Source organism: Simochromis diagramma, unplaced genomic scaffold (assembly GCF_900408965.1).
Source record: "Simochromis diagramma unplaced genomic scaffold, fSimDia1.1 OVJJ01000362.1, whole genome shotgun sequence".
NCBI classification, from domain to species: Eukaryota; Metazoa; Chordata; class Actinopteri; order Cichliformes; family Cichlidae; genus Simochromis; species Simochromis diagramma.
In genome coordinates this window covers 47,727-69,983 of record NW_024386815.1, presented here as the reverse complement: position 1 = coordinate 69,983, position 22,257 = coordinate 47,727, and the positions used below count along the sequence as shown (strand labels likewise).

Below are 22,257 nucleotides of genomic sequence, written 5' to 3'. Positions count from 1 at the left end.
CCACTCATAAACTTCTTCTGTCCCTCTGATGTTTCTGGCTTGTTTTTAAAGCCTGAAGATGGCCCATTTCACTGCGACTGAAATCACTGTTGAGCTCAGATTGTGAGTTCACAGCAACAGCGATTGCCAGACTTTGAATTTCATGCTCAATTCACGGAGAAATAACAAAAGCTAAAGACTACACCTGTCTGTGAAACAGTCTTTTCTTTAATTGTCCAGCTATGTTTGAGCCCCTGAAAATAGGACTGCACAGTAGAGTTGTTGTTATTCTCAAAGGTGATGCAACTTTCTGAACTGTTGAACCCCTAAAAATAAAGCTGAGAGCTTAGTATACACAGTGACCTAATTCTATGTATGTATCAAACTCACAGCATACGCATGCCCTCCATGCCTTTGAACATGCTCCCTCTCACAGATTCCAGGTGGTTGGCTGTCAGGTGAAGCTCCACCACTGAGGAAGCGCCCTCAAATGCGCCGTCCTCAATCTCTGAAATCTTGTTGTTGCTCAGGTTACTGAAGTGAGAAGGATAACACACAACATAACAGCTGCTTCCTGACAGCTCTTTCAGATTCACAGCATTGCCAGAAACCCAACTGAGCATGATCATTCAGCCTTAAAAGTTTCACACAACTTTTAGTACCTTTACTACTTTGAAAATGTGTCCAGTGTTTTTACTCTACATGAAGCTGTGCATTTTCTCTAATAATATCCAGTCATGCAAAGTCACTACATACAGTTTTCTCTGAACCCCCTTTCCCACTAAGGTCTTGGAAAATGCCAGAAGATAAGATCTCTTGAAAGTTTCTTTTGAAGATGGAGCAGCCATTCGTCACAGTATTTGTCATTTTTCATGGTGACCTACATTTTCTTAAGCTGTGACAGGCCCTTGAAGGCTCCTGTGGCCTCCAGCACGGAGAGGTCATTGTTGTTGAGACGCCTGCGACAATCATAGAGAGAGATCACAGAGAAGAGGATGGAGGAAAACAACATCACAAGGGGAAGAGTGACTTTGGTATGTGTGCATGTTTCGTGCTGAGTGCTCATCCGTGCAGCAGGAATCCACATACACATGTCAACACGGATATCCAAGACATAGTTTGGCACAGTGTGTGTTTTTATGTTCAGTACAGGGTATGAGCATGTATTTGAATTTGTGTGGGTGTGACTATATGAGGGTAAATAGAGAACAATGAATCCTAAATGATCCCAAACTAAAATGCACTTTAAATATAAGCTTATTCCAGATAAATTATGTGACAGCTGACTAATACAGCGGAAAGACAAATTTCATCATCATCATCAATGTAATGCTCAAAGGGACGGTTGACCTCAAAATCAAAAACCACATGTTTTTCTCCTTGGAAACAAAGTGCTATTTGTCCATCTGGAGTGTTTGAGTTTCCCAGTTATAAAGATCGTCTGTAGTGATATCCACGTCTTTTAAATAGAATGTGACTAGATGACCTTATGGTACAAAAGAAGACATTTGAAAAAAACATCAGCAGCAATATTCATTCATTCAAAAATCATGACCTGGCTGATTAAAAAACATTTTAAAAAATCATTAAACCATGTTGTATAAAAGCAGGTTCACATAGCAAGTACTTTATTTAAAAAATAACCACGCCCACCAACTATTACTGTATAGGCTTGTTACTGTGGAGATGGAAGCATTCGCCTGTCAGTGGCGGTAGGCTGGTGCACTAACAGGCACTCCCGTCCACACCGTTAATGACAGGGTGTGAACTATAAGGTGAATTAGCTGTGTGCTTCTTTTGGTTGGTGGATGTAAAGAGTAAAAGGGAATAAGGTCAAAAATAAGGTCAAAGGTAAATAATACTTTTGTTTTTAAAAGCCCTCTTGCACTGGAACATTTGCAGCAAAGTCTGTTTGGCATATACAATCCAGGACTGCATGGAATATTATTAACGTGGGTTGTGTGTTTGTGGGCATGGGTCTCACAGCTCTTCAGTGGAGGACGGCAGGTGCTCCGGGAACTTAGTGAGGCGGAGGTTGGAGCAGTCGACCACATTGGCTTCACAGCGACATTTAGCGGGACACACTGGCTTACTGTTACACTCGTAGGTTAGACGTCTGTCTTCAGTGCCTGGACCCAAATGTGGACAGGATAGACAGACAAGTTCTTACTGATACATAGAGGCAATCAGAGACTGATGTATCTAACTACACACATACACAGAATATATATGAATATACAAACACAAAATCACCTGGGATGTGGTACTGCTCCTTGGCTGTCATGAAAAGTAAGCAAACTGTGTCAGTTGAAATGTGTGAACGCTTCAACAGAGCAATAGCCACACAGACACACACACACACACACATTCACACGTCACATAATTGACTTGGCTGTAGGTGGCAGCAGGACACTTACAGCAGAAAGGAGGACTGAAACAATGCAAAGCTGCGCTTAGCTTTCCAGGCCTGGCAGTCTTAAACTATCAGATGCAGCAAGTATATCCAGACTTTTCACTCCTCGTCTCAGTTCCATCTTTGTCATCCAGTCACACACCCACACACGCACGCACACACACAGAAGACACTGACTGACCAGAGCATCTGAACTTGTTGCTCTTGATCTGTGCGATGCGTTTGTTGGCAAGGCGGCGAGGACTGGCACAGCGTGCACCGCTGGTCTCTATGGGGTTTGAACGCAGGAAGTCGGCCAGCCACTTCACATTACAGTCACACACAAAGGGATTCTGGGCCAAGTGTCTGGTGAGAAATTACAAAAGGGAACAACATCAGTCAGATCAGACTGAATAGAGTGTAACAGAACTTAAAATAGCACGCATGTATTTTCTCACAGTGTCTGGATGCTGCGCAGCGAGCTGAAGGTGCCTTTGGCCAAACTCTGGATCTTGTTGTCGTACAGCGACAGAAGAGCCAGGTTCTCCAGATCTTTGAACACGTTGGCTCGGATGCAGTGGATTTTATTTGCATTCAGCAACCTTAAGCAATACAGTAGACACACTTAATTATCATAACAAAATACTCTGAATAAATCATCTAACATGCAGTTCTGTGCAAGTCTTGAGCCACCCTTTTTCTATGTTTTGTCTGTTAGTGAGCCTTTTTTCTTTTTACTATTAAGGACATGATTTTCACAAACTCTTCATTTGCTGGAGATAGTTTTTCAGGCCAACCACTTCTTCTTTTGTCCTCCACTTGTTCAGTTTCTTCAAGGTTTCAAACAACAAGCTGCACATTATGTTAATATCTGCCAAGTTAACACCTAATAGCTATCTAGGAATCACCTTGTTAGGCCTGCAAAAGATGCCTGTAACAGGCTGCTTGTGGTTGGCTGAGGCTCAGGAGAAAGAGCAGGTCGACTAAAAATTGAAAAGTTGCTGCTCCAGTTTGCTTGCCAAAGTATCCTTGGGCAAGATAGACAACCCCCAGGTGTTCCTGATTAGCTCGATGGAGTGTGAATGTTAGATAGCACTTAGAGCTAGAAAAAAAAGTGATTGTTGAATGTGTGTGAACAGGTGATGGAGTTGTATAAGGTGTTTTGAGTGCCTGGGTACAAAAGCCCTATAAATAAATCCATCAATTTACACTTTAGTAACAAAGTGTCTAAAGATACAATTTTAAAACAGGTTACTTTCTAAGTTGTGGTATGTGTAGATGCAACACTGGTTCATCCCTGGAATTAGGTACCTGTTTATGCTTCTATGACTCATAGGTGAGTTTGGGGCTTAGTGGCTTAACAAGACTTTTCTATAGTAGTGTACATAATCATGATGAGCTGATTCATCACCAGCATCTGAATACTTGCAAACGTCTCTTATTTTAAAAACAAAAACTGCTGCAATGCTATTTTGTGTTCTATGCCCAGAATTGGAGCCCTGATTTTTCCAAAATAAGAAACCAAACAAGGAGGGAGGTATTTTAAATTACACCAGGAGCCTGATGTATAAAGGATGTGTGCGTAAAACAACCAATAGTACAACCACAGGTAAAACTCCTTAAAACTTCTTTGTTGTTCTTGTGAGTGTCATGGATAAAAATGCACATTTGTACAATTACAAAATGACTAACTGCTATTTTTTTTTCCAAAAACCTACATTGAAGTCTATTCATATGTCTCCAGGATGAGGATTAGTCTGTCCCTAACTTTCAGATTCCTCTCCATTTCCTTTTTGTCACTGGTTCCAGCGGTTTAGAGTTAAACATTACCACAAGGAATCTTCAAATACTTACTAAATTTTAAAAAAATGAAATAATGTACAGGAAAGACGACAACTGCCAGATTATTCAGTCATCATACTGAGCTCCACCTCTCGACTATTATCAAATGATTCACTTAATTACCTCATTCGTGGTACCTTACCTACTTCATCATAGGTACAGCAGTGTTTTACCAAAGGGGGTATTCAAGTCAGTTATGAGAAGCAGATTTACATAATTAACTTGGCAAAAACTAGTTTCCGCATTAGTTTCCATGCAGCTCCTTCTAAAATATTTGCCACCTGAAATGGATTTGTTTAAAACACAGTCAGTTCAGACAAATATATGCATGTTGTGGTTTGGACTTACAGCAGCTCCAGAGACCCAAGACCATCGAACACTCCACTGGGCAGCTCAGTGATCTTATTGCCATACAGAACTCTGCACACAAACAAAAAAAGTCTTTAACTGTATTCTGCAATCAAAAGTGCTTCATCAGTCTGTGAACAGTTACTAAGACTAGGGATGGGTATTGAAAACCGGTTCTTGTTGAGAACCAGTTCCCACTGTTTCAATTCCTTGGAATAGTTTGCCATTTTTGCAAACGATTCCCTTATCGATTCCAGTTTCCCCGAATGACGTCACCACGTTGCGGAGCGTCATTTACCTGGCAGGAAACATGGCGGCTCAAACGCTCAAAAGTTTGGTTTTACTTTACGAGAACGGATGACAACAGGACAACTTGCAATACTTGCAAAGTAGATACTTCATTTAAGGGAGGAAACACTACGAATATGCAAAAGCATTTGCTCACAAAACACGTGATAACCTTAAATGAATGTCATGTTTTTAATTCTGCTCCAGACTCGTGAATCTCAACCCAGCAGCAGCGGTAACGTTTGCACATCCTCTCCCGTTAATGCGGCAGGTAAATAATCAACTAACAGTGCATATTATGTTAGCGCGATCTGCCTTATTACCAAACCTGCCATTACTGTGCATTTAGGTGATCATGATGAAAGAGACAGACAGCGTCTGGCTGGCTCAGATGCTGGCAGTTCTCGCTGCAGTCTACTGGTAGCGTCTCCTTTCGGGCCAGGATAGACGAATGTCGCCGAGCAGTGACTAAGTTTGTGGTAAAAGGCTGCCGCAGCAGATGCCCCGATTTTCGGTAAGTGAATGTGTTTAATTGTAGGCAGGGACATTACTGGATATTCTTGTGTAATTGCTACAGAATAATTTATGTTATACTTTGTTATTGCTACAGAGGAATATTTATTTTATTATTTTACATTTACAATTTTTTTTCCTGGGGACCCTGTGACACCCATTGAAGAGCCGTAGGCTGGAACTCTTAAGATCTCACTGTTGGGTTTGTAAGGCCATGTTACTCCTAAATTTCTATCTTGTTCAAAGAGAAGATATAAAACAAAGTTCTAAGCTAATCGACCTTAGTGCTCTCCTTTTTTAAAAAGAATCGATAAAGAATCGAATCGTTAAACAGAATCGAAAATGGAATCAGAATCGTGAAAATCTTATCAATACCCATCCCTAACTAAGACGCAAAATTTTATAATAATAATTGATTGCATTTATATAGCGCTTTTCGGGGCCCTCAAAGCACTTTACAATTCCACTATTCATTCACTCTCACATTCACACACTGGTGGAGGCAGCTACAGTTGTAGCCACAGCTGCCCTGGGGCAGGCTGACAGAAGCGAGGCTGCCATATTGCGCCATCGGCCCCTCTGGCTGTCACCAGTAGGCGGCAGGTGAAGTGTCTTGCCCAAGGACACAACGACCGAGACTGTCCGAGCCGGGGCTCGAACCGGCAACCTTCCGGTTACAAGACGAACCGCCAACTCTTGAGCCACGATCGCCCCAAAATTTGCATCGCCAAAACAAAAGTAAGTCTTATTCAGTCCACACAAGCACACGTTCACAGTCCATAAACAGAAGAGAAGACATTTACATCACACTGCTGTCGTGTATAGTATATGCACGCAAACTTATTCACACATACACACACTCAGCAATGATGCTGGCTGACCGCCTGCTGTGATTGTTTGCATGTTTCCGGAGAATTCTCTGTACAGTGAGCAGGCGCCACTTTTAAATTATTCATACCAACAGATGCTTAAACACATGGACGCAGTGGGCACATATGGAGATATAGCCAATAAAGTGGACAGACACATGTAAACACGTGTTGGTAAAGACACTCTCAACACACCCAACAGTTTACACAATCAGATGCAGAGTGCTTACTCACAGTGAATTGAGAGCTCTGAGGCCGTGGAAAGCATCAGGAGCGATCTCAGATATCTGGTTGTTGCTCAGGTCACTGGGAATGAAAGACAATGAATGCCCAACACATTTAAATACTTAGCGATTAGATTTATTTTGGAGAGAAAATGAAAAAACTCATGTACCGTATTTACCGCACTATAAGGCTCACCAGGTTATAAGGCGCACTGTTGAAGACTGGCTCTGTTTTCATACATAAGGCGCATCATATTATAAGGCGCATTAAGACAAACAAAAAATAACTCGACCTTTATTAAGCTCATTCACAGTAACTCTTAACACTGTTAAGCTGTAACACATTAAATATTGAAAAATACACACTTTTTCCAGTACGGTACATTCAACTTCCACAATTCCCTCAAACTCTTCACCTTCCGTGTCCGAGTTACGGTAAACAGCTGGGCAATTTCGGCATCAAGCATGCCCGGATCCCTCTCACACCGGATTAAAAGGCGTTTAAAGTGCATTCAGCAGAATAAAACAATCGGATGAGTTAAAATTTAACCAACTCATTCACAGTAACTCTTAACATTGTTGAGCTGTTAAACATCAAATATTGAACAATACACTTACATTTCCAGTACATTCAACTTCCACAAATCCATCAAACTCTTCACCTTCAGTGTCTGAGTTAAACAGCTGGGCAATTTCGGCATCAAGCATGCCCGGATCCCTCTCATCATTATCCGAATCAGTCTCGTTGCTGTTACTTAGCTGTTCAGTGATTATTCCAGCCTTCGTGAAAGCTCGGACGACACTTGAGACTGATACCTTAGCCCAAGCAGCCACGATCCATTGGCAGATAGTGGCGTAACTCGCTCGGCGTTGCCTCCCTGTCTTGGTGAATGTGTGTTCGCCTTCTGTCATCCAATGCTCCCACGCAGCTCGTAATTTAACTTTGAACGACCTGTTGATACCAATATCTAGTGGTTGGAGTTCTTTGGTTAATCCACCCGGAATGACGGCAAGCTCCGAATTAGTTTGCTTCACTTGGGTTTTGACAGCCTCGGTGAGATGGGCGTGCATGGAGTCGTAGATCAAAAGAGACGGAGATTTGTGGAAAAAGCCATCCGGTCTCTTGACATAAACTTCCCTCAGCCACTCGCTCATTTTCTCTCTCTCGTTCCCTGTGGTGCGTATAGATACCGTACTGGTCCCTGTTTTCTCGACAGTACGGTTCACGGGGATGTCAAAGGTGAGGGGGACCTCGTCCATGTTAGTGATGTGTTCTGGCCGGATCTTCTTTTCAGTGATCTTATTCTGGCAGTACGTGCGGAAAATGGCCAACTTTTCTTTGTAATCGTTTGGCAGTTGCTGTGAGACAGTAGTTCTTGTGCGGATTGAGAGATTATGCCTTTTCATAAAACGGAAGCACCAAGAATGTCCCCCTCGAAAGTCGTTGATCTGCATGTCACGTGCTACCGCTGTTGCCTTGAGTCGAATAGAGATTGTAGAGACACTTCTACCTGCTGTTCTCTGTTCAATAACCCACTGTTCAATTTTGTCCTCTAACTGCGGCCATCGCGCCTTGTTCCCTCGGAAACTCCTTTTGGTCTTCTTTACTTGTTTTAGGTCATCTTTTTGCTTCCTCCACTTGCGCACCATGGACTCATTAATGCTGAATTGTCTGGCAGCTGCTCTATTTCCATTCTCTTCTGCATAACTAATTGCTCGAAGTTTAAAATCAGCTTCGTAAGCGTGTCTCTTCGCGGGTGCCATTTTGGAGTCGTTATACACACACAACACGGTAATGTTGTGTTGAAGCACAGTACGTATTACTCTGCGAGGCTCCTGGCAACGGTAACCGTAATGCTCCAAAAAGTGGCACTAAAAATCTTTTTTTGACAGATTTTTGAGCATAGTGTGCCACATAAAACCGGTTCGAGGTCAGTAAGCACAAACCAAAATTCATACATAAGGCGCACCAGATTATAAGGCGCACTGTCGATTTTTGTGACGATTTAAGGATTTTACGTGCGCCTTATAGTGCGGTAAATACGGTATACAGATTTTGTTTTGTTGTAAACGCATTTAGCCAAAAGCATCATATGTACATAGCAAATAATTTGTGTTATTTTTTAAAGGATTAAAGGCAAAAAGTGCAGCACTAACAGTTCTCTTTTCTGATCTCGAAATGAAAGCAGGTTATATAAAAATCACCTATAAAAATAAGAAACCTCACTTTCTGAATTGACTGGCTAAGAGCTTCACTTTTTTCATGTCAGAACAGAGGAGCTATTTTTCTGGCCAAGTTGAAGTTTTTATATCTTTGATTCGGTCTGGCATGCCAAACCATAATATGTTAGATTATAAAATCCTTGTTCTGCTGCCACACGTCAGTTGTTCAGTTGTCATGATAAATTTTCAGACAAACCACTTAAACCAGCCTGGTAATGTAATCAAACCCCCCTCCCTCCCTCCTGGTGCTCGGGATGGTCTCGCAGTGATGATGGAAGAGGGCAAAGGAGGGGAAAGAGGATAAGATTAAGAGGAAAAGGAAAACCACAGAGAGAGAAAGATGGAGAGAGACAGAATGCCTGAGGAGGGAAATGGGCAAAGGAAGAAGAGGAAGAAGAGAAAAACAGCAACAGTGGAAGTAACAAAAACCGCAAAGACAGAAGAAAGAAAGAAATGTGAAACAGGATAGAAGGTCAAGAAGCCAGGAACATTATTATTGTGGTCAGATTAGCATTTTTTAAACATATACATCACATCACATGGATATGCACTTGATTTATCATGTAAGAGCCCTAAAAAGCCTCTAATGAGGACTCTGTGTCTTTGCAGGCTGATATAAATCAAATGCTCCTCGATGCTGAAACTCCACTGGGGCTGTATGTTCTGTTGAGCAGGAAAACCACAGCTCAGTGAGCAGTGGAGACAGAAGAAAAGAGAGATCCACTTGGCAAATCAGACTCTAGAACATTAAAATTTTCCCTGAAGCATTGTCCCTCTGGAGGCAGAAAAAATGTAATGGCTTTGGCTGATTTGGAGCTCAGGGGCAGGAATTCTGTAGCCTGCTGCAGTTGGCATAGCTGACTTTAAACGTACTCTGCACAAAGAAAGGTGGAGCAAAAAAAAGTTAAATGAAGTGGACTAAAATGGGTCATGTGTGTGCCGGTATGGTTTAAGGAGGGGGCCAATGGCTGATCAGCAGTGCGAAGTCACAAAGTACAAATACTTTATTACTGTACTGTAAGTCAAATTTTCAGGTATCTGTACTTTCTACTCCTTACATTTTGAAAACAGACTCATTACTTTGACATATTTGAGGGGAGTCATTACTTCATGTCACTGCGAGTCTTAAAACATCAAACCTGTTTGAGCCTAAACAGAAACACAGGATCTCAGTCTCGTTTGTGTATTAATCACCAGGGAAAGTGGCATAAAAAAACATCAAAGAGGCAACACCGTGTGCCATAGTCAGGGGTTAAAGTGGGCCGGTGTTTTTATTTTGTATTTTTTTTTGGAACAACACTGGAATGACTGCAAGTGTTACAGTTATCATACTTCAGCATCTAGCTGTCCATACAGAACAGGAGTTAACACAAACATAAAAGGAACATAAATGGAAGCTGTTCTTTTTTAACTTTGCTTATTTGTACTTTGCTTTCATTTCAGAGTGCAATGAGACATTAAACTGTATAATTTTCAATAAAAAAACAGGAAAAATTGGGGTGTTCTAAAACTTTTGACTGGTAGTGTGTACATGTGTTAGAAAAATCAAGGCAACAAAACAAAGCACTAAATGCCTGTGTGAGTGGGTGAATGTGATTTGTATTTTAAAAAGTGCTCTCAGTGCCCAGTGAGCGTATTTAACCTTATTACCAGAACCAGTCCATTATTGACATTTTACCACATTAAAACCAGTATGAGGCCAGTAGAGCTGGTTTGATTTGCCTCATATTAAAGTCCTCAACGCCAAGAACACAGCAAAAAGTACATAATCGACAGTGTGTTTCTTCAATGAATTTCCATCCATTTATCACCTTTTCGATGGCAGTCGGCATCCCAGGACAGATTTAAAATATATAGAAAAAGCTTCTTTTGATTGCTCCCTTATTGATCCCCTCCGTGATCTTAGTCCTTTATTTATTTGTTGTAATAAACATTTAAATTTCAATAGAAAGCATTGCTAGTGTTATTTCAATTTGAACTGACACTTGGAAGTGTTTAACTGCAAGTATGATGATATAAAGCTTTGTAGGAGCACTCACATTCGCCTGAGCTTCTTGTAGGATGTGAAGGCGCCTGGGGGAACCGACTTGATGCCATTCTGCTCCAGACGTCTGGGTAGAAAAGCAGAGAGGCTACTTTGAAACACTGCACACGAGTCAAGCAGCCAACATCAGTTTTCTTCTTGGTGGGATAAAAATTCAACTAACTAGAAACAAAAACATGGCCCTGTTGTTAATTGTGAAATAGGGACGATATATGATTTATTTTTCATTTACATGAGAACAACATGCTCTTTTTCTGTAATTGCAAGCCATGACATTTTCTTAAATTTAAGCAATGAATGAAAACCAAAATTAAGGGTAAAAAATATGAGAAAGGTAGCATAAAAAAAGATTCCATATGAAATTATTAAAAAATGTATGCAGAACTCGAGCTGGTTACTAAAGCTGCATTCACACAGGAAGCAATTTGTTCATTGAGGATGGCTTTGTTGCTGATGGTTCGTGGCCAGTAGATGATTAAGGGTGTGGATGCCAAGGTAACCTGCTTTTGTATTTACTACCAGGTCATATGTCATACAGTGCCATTGTGTGTTCTGAATCACCCACTTGAAAGTTAAAAAAAAAAAAAAAAAGACTCTTGGTATCCACCCACTTTGCATTGCCAATGCTTTTTTTTTGTCAATGTATAATGTCATTGACGTTCTGTGTTCTTTGGTGGTCCCATCATGCAAATAGCTTCCTGTGCAGACACAGCTTCAGGGCCAGTGTTGCAGTATTTGTTACCACAGTTCATATCAAACTGTTTTGCTGACGTTTCTCATGCATGTCTGCGTGACAAATGGACACGAACATTGACAATTTCACACTGCCTTGAGATGTACAGTTCTTTAGAAAGATTGCAAAGTACTAGAATTGAATCATTGCAGTGAGCCTTTGAAAACTGGGTGCCTAAATAATAACATAAATATGGAATGGAGCTAATTGTTTAACCATGACTGCACAGAATTCTGTGGTTTTTCTGTAGATGTCTGTATTCAGGCCTGGTGTGAATTTGTGTGAGCTTTTCAAACTTTTAGCAGAGAAGAATGCAACTCAAAATGATTCCACTTTATAACGGTTTCCTTCTCTGCAAGGAAACATGAGTTTATATCTCTTTGCTGCAGTGAGGACAATCACATCCTTTAATGGTGGATTGCACATCAGAACATTTGATGTATTGGCAGAGACGTAAAGTACATGTAATGGCCTGTAAAATCTATCTATAAGATTTGTCCAAGTTATCGCCAGCTGTGCGTGTCACGCTACTGCATTCTAGCTACTGGCAGAAGAGCAGCAGAGTTGAGAGAGAGTGTGGTTAAGCATCCGAAAAACCACTTTTCCATGTTGGATATATGAAAAGTGACCGGAAAGAATGTGATGAAGCAGCAAAATGACATAAGTAACATTTCTTCCTTTACATGGCACAGAGTAAGTACATGTACTGTAGTATTTCTTTCCATCTAATAAACCTGTGGGGACTTTCACTCTCTTTTGGGACCCCTCTGGAGCAGCTTTACATGGTTCACAATTTTGCTTGTAAGAAACCCACTTTATGCTGGTAGGTTTTATCTGAGTTCTGAAAGCAAGCTATAAAGATACAAAATAACAAAATTTGTCATTCATATATCATTATATATAATTCTTGTGGGATACTCACATCTCAGTCATACCCTCAGGGAGGTGGGCAGGGATTGCAGTTAGGCCCCTCCCACGGCAGTCCACAATGTTGTTGCTGCAGGAGCACATTGGAGGACAGGACCCAGATGCTAAACTACATGGCTGAACGAAGGCACTGCCACTGTGACCTAAAAACAAGGAAGAAAAAAATTTCTCACACATTGCATCATCATCCGCATTTGGATCAAAGCCTCATGTATCGCCGGGCTCTTGTACCTGAGCAGGCAAAGTCACTTTTACGCAGCTCGGCCAGGTTGAGGCCCCTCAGTGTGGGAGGAGAGCTACACTGAGTGTAGAGGCCCAAAGCTGGCCGCTGCCGTAGCCATGGAGACAACCAAGCCAGGTGACAGTCGCAGCGCAGAGAGTTAGAGTGGAGACGACTGAGGGAAGGAAAATACATTTGAGAAGTAGTGGAGGGGTGGGTGAAACATAAGGTGACAGATACACAGACAGAGATGAAATCAGACTTAACAATGTGGCATTCTGGGTAAAAAAGTTGAAAAAGGTGAGGCACTTACAAGGTGCGGAGCTTTGGCATGTGATTGAAACTGGAGACTGGAATGCTGCTGATGTTGTTGTTGTTCAGTGTGCTAGAAGAAAAAATAGGAGAGAAATTAGCAATGACGAGAAGAAGAGGCAACACTAAATATAACAGCAAGGACAGAAAGGAAGGGTGTGAGAACAAAGAGATGGAACAATAAAAAGCAAGAGAGAGTTGATAGGCACGGAAGCCAGTGGAAAAATGATGGCAGTAGAAAAGATGAAGAGAGCAGAAGAAAACAAAGGAGTTTTTTTTAATGAGAGATTAAGTTGTTTTGAGAAGAGCATCAGAGAAATTATTTTTCTTAGATTACTCACAGGACTTCTAGAGATCGCAAAGCTCTGAATGCCCCCTCTTCAATACAGCTGATATGGTTTTTATCCAGCTGACTGATAATAAAAAGAACACAAAGCCAATATGATGTAGATTTAGTTAATGGCTCGGTCCAGCCAACCACTCAGTCTTCTAATTACGGACGTGATATTTCTTGACAGTAGCAAATTGCACCGTTATCTCCACTGCACCCATTCCTTTAACACTTTATCTTCACTTACAGGTTTTTAAGGTCTGTTGCGCCTCTGAAAGCTCTCCTCGGAATGGCTTGGATGGCATTTTCACTTAGATCTCTGAAAAACAAAGAAAAGTGGGAAATTCATTCTGTAAGAGATGCAATGATACAACTTGTTGACTCCACATCCAGGAGTTTGCTATAGCACATGGCAATTCTTGCAGATGCTCTACATGGTATTACATTTGACCAAACCAGTCGAGCTGAGCTTTGGATGCTTGCTGTCTGCCTTCACATACAATGGGCTTAAGTGACACCCCACTCTTAATTCATAGAGTTTAATATGTTGTCAGCCCACCCTTTGCAGCTAGAATAGCTTTAACGCTTCTGGGGAGGATTTCCACAAGGTTTAGGAGTCTGTTTATGGGAATTTTTGATCATTCTTCCAAAACCACATTTGAGGTCAGACACTGATTGACGGGAAGGCCTGTCTCACAGCCGCCACTCTAACTCCTTCCAAAGGTGTTCTGTCAGGTTGGCGCAGGCCAGTCAAGTTTTTCCACACCAAACTTGCTCATCCATGTCTTTGAGCACATGTGTCCAGGCATGTTGGAACAGTACTGGGCCATCCCCAAACTGTTCTAACAAAGCTGGGAGCATGAAATGGTCAAAAACGTGAATTTGTTTGAGTTCTGAAATTTTTCAAACTATGTGCCTCATCTTCCACTGACCCTGCTCTCTGATCTTCCATGACCTATCACTTTGTGGCTCATTTACTCTCGTTCTCACTCACTTCCACTTTTTTATAATATCACTAACACTTGGCTGTGGAATATTCACTAGAAAGGAAATTCCACAACTGGACTTGTTTCACAGGTGGCATCCTATCACAGTACCACACTGGAATTAACTGATCTCCTGAGAGCAAACCCAGAAGCGTCTCCATGCCTGGCTGCTTGATTTTGTACACCTGTGGACATGGAAGTGACTGGAACACCTGAATTCAATGATTTGGTGTGATGAGTGAATACTTTTGGCAACACAGTGTATGTTTACATGCATTTAATAAAACATATGGTCTTTTCCTATTTGATAAACTAAGGAAACACCAGTCCTCTTTATCTTAATATAGTTCCTCCAGAAAAGGTGTCTGAGAGGCAGCAGGCAGACTGCTTACAGACCAAGGTCACGGGACTTACTGACTAGCTTTGGTGATAAAAAAAATAAGTAGAAATGCAATGCCACGATTAGACATCATAGAAACAGACAGGTGAGCCACAGCAACCGAGACCAATAAATAAAAGCAAAACTCTGTGTGTGTGTGTGTGTGTGTGTGTGTGTGTGTGTGTGTGTGTGTTAGACAAACCACAGAAGAGGATGTACATCATCTCTGGCTGCCCTACAGGTCCTCAGACACAGTCCATTAATGTCAGGGTCAAACCAGAGGCTGACAGAGGAGGAAACACCCACTTATTGAGAACTAGACAGCCAGTATAGGTTTAAGGTTTAAGCAAGAAAGTATCTTTTTTAAATCAGATTGAACACAGGAGGAGAGTCAAGTAATTGACAAACCAGCTAACCAAATTAATCTTATACTAATGTACTGTACTTTTAGAACTTCTGTTACTGCATTCACGAACACTGTGCCACACAATACTGTAACCAGCTTTATGCACAGCTATGGCCTAGCTAGACCAGCTCTTTGTAGACATACATAGAGCAGTACATTATAAAAGCGAAAAACTGATTCTGACACCCCTGAGGCCAGTTGAAAAAGCAGACTTTTTATTGAAGTATAAAGTTCAACAGTGTCTGACACATGAAACCAGCAGTGAAGAAGGTGATGGGGGATATACAGAGTAAATGAACAGACTGATGCAGAAAAGGATGATGGATGGACATGTTAAAAGGGGATGGGTGGTACAGGACACAAGAGTGATTATGGAGAGAAACAAGAACAGAAGTTATAGGCTAAATCGAGTTGAGGTAGTTCAGTATGTGATATGACAAACTGAAAGTTTGGCAGATATAAAGAGAAACAGAAATGGGTTAAAAGAAAAAAAAATAGACATGTGAGTCATATAAGTCAGAGGCAGAGAGAGAGAGCACCAATAACAATGGACTGTTATGGTGATGTAGACAGAGAGAGACAGAGGAGGGGAAAGATGAAGTCCAGTTGTTCATACAGTTTTTCTGCTTCATTTCAGAAAGTGCTCAAGGCCAACATGCCACACAGACCCATTATTCCTCTGTGTCGTCTGTTCATATCCAGTAATCTTTACATCCACTCTTGAATACAAGCTGCAGGAAAAACAATATTTTAAGACTTTCAGCTTGTTTTTGAAGAGTTTCCAGATTGAATTGATTCAAACGGATGGAGTTCAACTTATAAAGAACATCTGCAATAATTAATGGAGGTAAATATTTTTTAAGAAAAGACTTTTTGAAAAGAAGATGCCATCAGCTGCACAAGTATGACATGCATGCCTCCAACTGGACTTGGAAAGCAGTGGAACAAAGAAAAATAAATGAAAAATAAAATGCTTTTCTAAATACATGATACAAACACAAACATATGGAAAGTGATCACAGAAAGCACCCTCGTGTTGTGGCTCACACACGCTGGTACTCACACTCAATAACACAGATGCTTCCTCATCAGGTCATCGAGATTCTGTTGCCAGGACACAAAGAGGCTGAATATGATGTTTACTGGAGGGAAACACAGACTGGTCACAGCTGGGTGTGTGTGTGTGTGTGTGTGTGTGTGTGTGTGTGTGTGTGGACAGTAGGCAGTCTCTTAATATTTGCTCTCCGTCTCCTGCTACCTCCTCTATTCATTTTCTGATCCTTTCTCTCATCCGTTGTGTCTCTGGATCTGTCTCTCCTCGCTCCTCCTCATCCTCTTATTGTTCTCTGGTGTCTCCTGTCGTTTCAATATCCTCCTCATCCCTCCATCCCTCCCTTCCTGCTCACAGTGGAGGGTGAGAAAGGTAAACTTTCCCACTCGTTTCCTGCTCGTTGACAACACATCACCTCTCTGTCTATCTGTCTCCTTCAAACATGGGTTAGTTTAAGTCTCGCTTATTGCTACCTTCTTATTCGTCATAGAGTCATTCCATCTATGGAGGTATTTCCTTTTATACATCTGTATAGGATGTATAAAACTTACTTACTTTCATGTTTCTTGGTCTTTTTATTTTGCTGTTATATGCTTTAAAGCAATGATTTCCCGAAAGACGTCATGCAGCAAAAGAAAGAATTATCCAGTGACAGCTCCAAGTGTCCCTGTTGCAGTATGATAGTACAAGTCATCAAAACCATCCAGCTATATGTTAAATGAATGAATAACTATGCTTTTCTAGTCCTTCCAAGGGTGCTATGATTTCGGTTTTGTGCTTGGGTCCAAGCAAGACAAGCTGTAACTGTGTCAGCAAGCAGTATGTAGAAGAAACACTAAGAGTACAGCAAAACTATCCAGCAGTTTTTGACTACAATATGAAGCACAAAATAATTAATTAAAAAAAGGGGGGGAAATGGGGGGTGGCTTAAGACTTTTGCAGTTTTCTTGGTTTGCAGCAGTTTGTGACAAAACCACAAACTGTGTTGAAGTGATTCATAAACACCAGTTTAATACATTTATTTCTATCCAGCCACTTGCAGGAAAGCTGGAGCGCACCCCAGCTGTCAGTAGGCAAGAGTAGGTTACACCCTGGACTTGTTGCTGGTCCATTACATGGCTAACAGACAGTCATTAATCCTCACATTCACAATTACAGAGAATTTAGAATCCAAAGATAACCTAACACACATGTCTTTGGACTGTGGGAGGAAGTGGGAGTAAATGGTAAAATGGCCTGCATTTGTATAGTGCTTTACTAGTCCCTAAGGACCCCAAAGCGCTTTACACAACCAGTCATCCACCCATTCACACACATTCACGCACTGGTGATGGCAAGCTACATTGTAGCCACAGCTGCCCTGGGGCGCACTGACAGAGGTGAGGCTGCCGGACACTGGCGCCACCGGGCCCTCTGACCACCACCAGTAGGCAACGGGTGAAGTGTCTTGCCCAAGGACACAACGACCAAGACTGTCCAAGCCGGGGCTCGAAACGGCAACCTTCCGATTACAAGGCGAACTCCCAACTCTTGAGCCACGATCCCCCGGAGTGGCCAAAGGAAAACCATAAAGGTACAAGGAGAACTGCAAATTCCACACAGAAAGCACCAACCGGCTTGAAACCAGAACCTCACATGTAAAAGAATGATTCATCTTTAGCTCAAAGTGAAGACAACAGCTTATTAATCTAACAGCGCCATCAGATCAGCATACAATATCAGAAGAAAGTCAAATCCTGGGTATCTGTTCACTAGAAAAAGTTGGATTTGTGCCACTGTCCCTAGCAGCGAGTTAATCTTGCTAACTGGAACACTAGTATGATATATGAGTGAAACTGTAAATGCAGAAAGAGTCCAATATTTAACTTCCCCTGAAAAACAAAACTTCATAACGTACTAATATAGCTCTATTAAATTTGGTCTGAATGTTTTCACTGCATGACAGAAATATCAGGCAATCCCATCTAAAATCACAGAGTTAACAAACTCTGAAGACACCCTGTTATCTGTAACAAGTAACTGCTTTTTTGACTCATGCACACCTTTTTCGTTTTTTTCTTTGTTTTGTTAAACTCTGTCCAGACAGGTCAGCAGACAGAGTCAGAGCATCAACATGGTTAATATTTTATTTCTGTAGTCTGGTCCACTCCTCAACCTGACACACACAGACACACATAGGACAAACAACCTCAATAAGTAACTTAATAAATAAGTTAAGAGAGGTGTTTACTGGAAGAAAGACAATTCACGAAAAAGGAATGACGTTGAAGAGGAGAACCAGTGGATTAAGAATAGAAAAGAAAGTTCAACCAGATGTATTACAGGCTAATGTGGTCAACCAGAAGAACGGATATGGAATGGATAACCCTAAAATGACCTGCATACCTACACACATTAAATAACACTAGGAATCTCCCACTCTGTGTTAAATGCACATTCAACCACACATGCACACAAGCTAACACTGAAGAATGAACCAACATGTCTGAAAATGTCACACCAGTGGAAGCTGATCCAAAGTTCACACACATATTTTGACATATTCCTCCACACCCAACCACCCACACACATACCCTGTGAATAAACCCTCTTAATTGTGATACATATCCATCCCAAGGGATTTGCAGAGGAAGATGAAGGATAAGAGACAAAGAGAAATTTATCCGAGAAGAAGAAGAAGAATAAATCAAAATAAATAGAACAACTGTACAAAACAAGATTTTTTGAGTATTGGTTACCAAACCACTGTAACAAGTCAGTTTGTGAAATTTCTTCCCTCCTGGGTCCCCAGTTAACTGTAGGTGGTGTTATTTCAGAGTGGAAGCATTTATTAACCACAGCAGCATTAAGAGGTAAAGTTGCAAATATGCCGAGTGCATACACATTGCTAACATACGTGTAATATATAGTAGCAATAGTATTTAGTGCAACAACATTTACATCTATTCATTCATTAAACTGATTAATGGAAAATATTGGTGGAGATCTTTGTAATGATTTAGTATCTAATCAGATTTATAAGCTTATGGAGGTCTTTGATATTTGCCAGTGTGGCCTGCGGTTGGCAGGTGGTTGGCCTGCTGCTTCTGAACCGGCTGAGAGTCTGACTTCTGTTTAATGAATAAACATGGCTTTTCTCCAGACATGCAGTTTTTTTTAATTGTGTTTGGGGTTGAGAAGTTAGACTAACAAAACCCTTACAGGATGCCGTCATGCTTTTTGTTTTTTTAGCGAGTTTAATGTTTGCACTTGATGGCGATGCCTACTCTGTTAGCACATTGTGGCTTTAATAAGCCAATGGACAAACTGGTGCCCCTCTGAAGTCACATTGTTCAGCTGAAGTTCAGGGTTGTTAAAATGAGGACTCTGGACCAAAAGTTGCCTTTGGTCAACTCTTGCATGGACTGCTGTTTATTTTCTTCATACACTTTAAGTCACTTTATTGCCACCTAATGCAAACCAATATGAAACACCAACACACTGTAAGCCACCACTATGAAGTGACACAATTACAAATTAGGTGTTTAAGTGAGCAGTTTTCTTTTTTGCACCTTAGTCATATGTTAGCTTAGCTGGTATTCAATTAGTTCAGGTTTATTTATACAGCACCAAATCACAACAACAGTCGTCTTAATGCACTTTATATTGTAAGGTTAAGACCCTACAATAATACAAAGAAAACAGGCTAAATGATGATCTTCTAAATTTGTGAGATGCTATTTCCTCTCCAGTTTACGAGTTATCTGCTTTAAGGTGCACATTTGAGAGTTACACCAGGGAGTGAAGTACTTCTGATTTAAGGTTTTCCTTTTTCAAAGGAGCTACAGTATATAGACAGGGGTGCACATAAGTGGTCCGCAGGTGTGGATGCGCTGTCAAAATAAAAAGCGCACCAGATAAGAAGTTGCAACGCGCATTTGCGTACATAAGATTTTCTTGAGGGATTTTCACAGCACATTCTGCACCACATCTTTGTGCGTTTATCATTTGTTTGAAGCCAGCTCACCTCCTGCAACCACTTTTACGAGAATACGCGCTTCTTTTGTGGTTCGGACTCCTTCTGACATTTCTTTGGAGGTGGAGGAAAACCAAAGTAATTGCTTAAAGGAGCTTGCTTCTTCGACATCTTTAAGAGTTCTAAACAAATGTCTGTCCTCCTCCAGAAAATCTTACGTACACAAACGTGCATTGCAACTTATTTTTTGGTGTGCGTTTTTTATTTTGACAGTGCATGCGCACCTGCGGACTGCTTATGTGCAGCTCTGTATATAGACTTGTACGCATTGAAGAAGTAAAAATATTGACAAGATAATCGACGTCTGTGGGAGTGGTGCTCAGGTAGCTGCTCTGCACTGTGTTAGCATAAGGCATTGAGGAGCTAACAGTGGATGAATTATATCCTTAAACTTAGAAAGTTCATCACTGTTGTGAATTAGAAAAGATAAAAGTTAATATGTTTGATTCGCATGACTCATATTATACTATAGACTATACTTCCTATTTGGCATTTGCATGTTTGCTTTTTCTATTTGCTGGTGTTTAAGTTTTACTGGATTTGACCACCGTACTCATCAGACCAGGCAATATGGTCCATTTTTCATGACATGAGTATAAAGAATTATTTCATCATGATATTTTCACCACTTGTAAAACAGTTATTCAATACGACATAATATAAATGTATACCATCTGTCTCATGGTACAGGCCCTCACATGAGCTAAGTATTCAACGTTTCTACACCATTTTTTTATTAAAATTCTCATTTAATGTGTCATTTTTAGGGAAATATGCAACAAAAAAAACCCCAAAAGCCAAAAACATAAACAATACAAAGTCAGAACCATCAGTATATTCAATGTTTTTACTTGGAGGCCAAATCACTCGTAATATAAGGAGGCATGTTTGAAGACAAAAAGAACATATTTTCTTGTTTTACTTCAAAGCCGTGTCAATCACGGAGCTTCAGCAGGCAAACTAACACAGACAAAACACAGTATTACAGACTAACAACAAAATCCATACACAAACGCACACACACACATGCTAAATATTACCCTCACACAACATCCAGTGGACACATGGCTGCCCCTTAGCACACAGGGCCTATGTGTGAGAAACACAGTCGCGTTAGTGTTTGACCAACACTCACTGAACTCTGGAAAAGTTCATGACCTGATGGCATGTAAAGGTGTGACCATGGCAACAGCACAAACTCAAGCATAGCAGGCAATACTGAAAATGTCTCCTTATTTCTGGTCATCTGGCATCTTTTAGGTTCAGCCCTACTTTACTCCCATGCATTACACCTTCAGTGTTTATAGTACTGTATCTTTTTTACGTTTGCATACTCCATTATTATTTTTTTCCTTTTTAAAAATCCTTCTCTTCACTTTCTCTTTGATTTAATATCTTTTCCCATTTTTCTTTCCATCATGCCATCTTTATTTCTTTGCCTGCTGTCAAACTGCTGATCTTCATCCACAGTTTTTTGACCTCCCTTCCTCTGCCTTTGTGTCTTTCCTTCATTCCTTTTATCCTTCATTTCTCTTCCTTCCCTCCACCCACAGGGGAGAAGAGCGCTTAATTGAAGAACCCCAAAAGACACATGAGGGGAAGGTGATGAGAAATATGAAAATGAAAAAACAAGGGGGAGCAGACAATAGAGGGCAGTGAGGAATGGTGGGCGGATGAAACAAAGGACGAAGAATGTGAGAATTGAATGTGACCGTCAGATGTCTCGCAGTAATTCTCACCCTAGTCTGCATCTTAGGTTAGCGATTGGCTCTTTCAACAGTTGTATGTTTTAGTTCCCGTAATGCTTTTCCACTGCTCTCAGTGTGCCAGCTTTACTTTGGATGGACATGACAGGAGAAGTCAGCGTCTGTGAACTGACCTCCCACAAACGCACGCACTCGTAGACACACAATCTGAGCAGAAAAATAACAGCTGAGCAGGTTTTTGTAAAGGGAGTAGTGGTGTCTGTCCGCACCACTGATCTTATTATCCAGGATGAAGCTGTTACCACACACAGCAGGAAGAGCCCCACAGTCCCGGCTTTAAGAAAACTAAAATTCTGGGAAAATCCTTCTTTTGTGTGTTCTGCAGTGACAGATTTGAATCCTGCAGATAATGTAAATATAGATTTGCGTGCATGTGCAAATGTATTTGAACACATGCAGAAATATCTAC

The 22,257-nt window shown here is 41.0% G+C and overlaps 1 protein-coding gene across 1 annotated transcript in view; it reads right to left on the bottom strand.

Annotated features, from left to right (window-relative positions):
• slit1b (slit homolog 1b (Drosophila)) overlaps positions 1–22,257 on the bottom strand; it is an 83,668-nt gene that overhangs the window by 24,080 nt on the left and 37,331 nt on the right. The window contains exons 5-18 of the mRNA XM_040027159.1: positions 13,493–13,564; positions 13,256–13,327; positions 12,916–12,987; positions 12,614–12,777; positions 12,378–12,525; positions 10,718–10,789; positions 6,466–6,537; positions 4,562–4,633; positions 2,830–2,973; positions 2,574–2,737; positions 2,233–2,256; positions 1,964–2,108; positions 864–938; positions 370–513 (exon numbers count right to left, since the gene is read on the bottom strand). Coding sequence (XP_039883093.1) covers positions 370–513; positions 864–938; positions 1,964–2,108; positions 2,233–2,256; positions 2,574–2,737; positions 2,830–2,973; positions 4,562–4,633; positions 6,466–6,537; positions 10,718–10,789; positions 12,378–12,525; positions 12,614–12,777; positions 12,916–12,987; positions 13,256–13,327; positions 13,493–13,564 — 1,440 coding nt within the window. The remainder of the gene's footprint in view (positions 1–369; positions 514–863; positions 939–1,963; positions 2,109–2,232; positions 2,257–2,573; positions 2,738–2,829; positions 2,974–4,561; positions 4,634–6,465; positions 6,538–10,717; positions 10,790–12,377; positions 12,526–12,613; positions 12,778–12,915; positions 12,988–13,255; positions 13,328–13,492; positions 13,565–22,257) is intronic.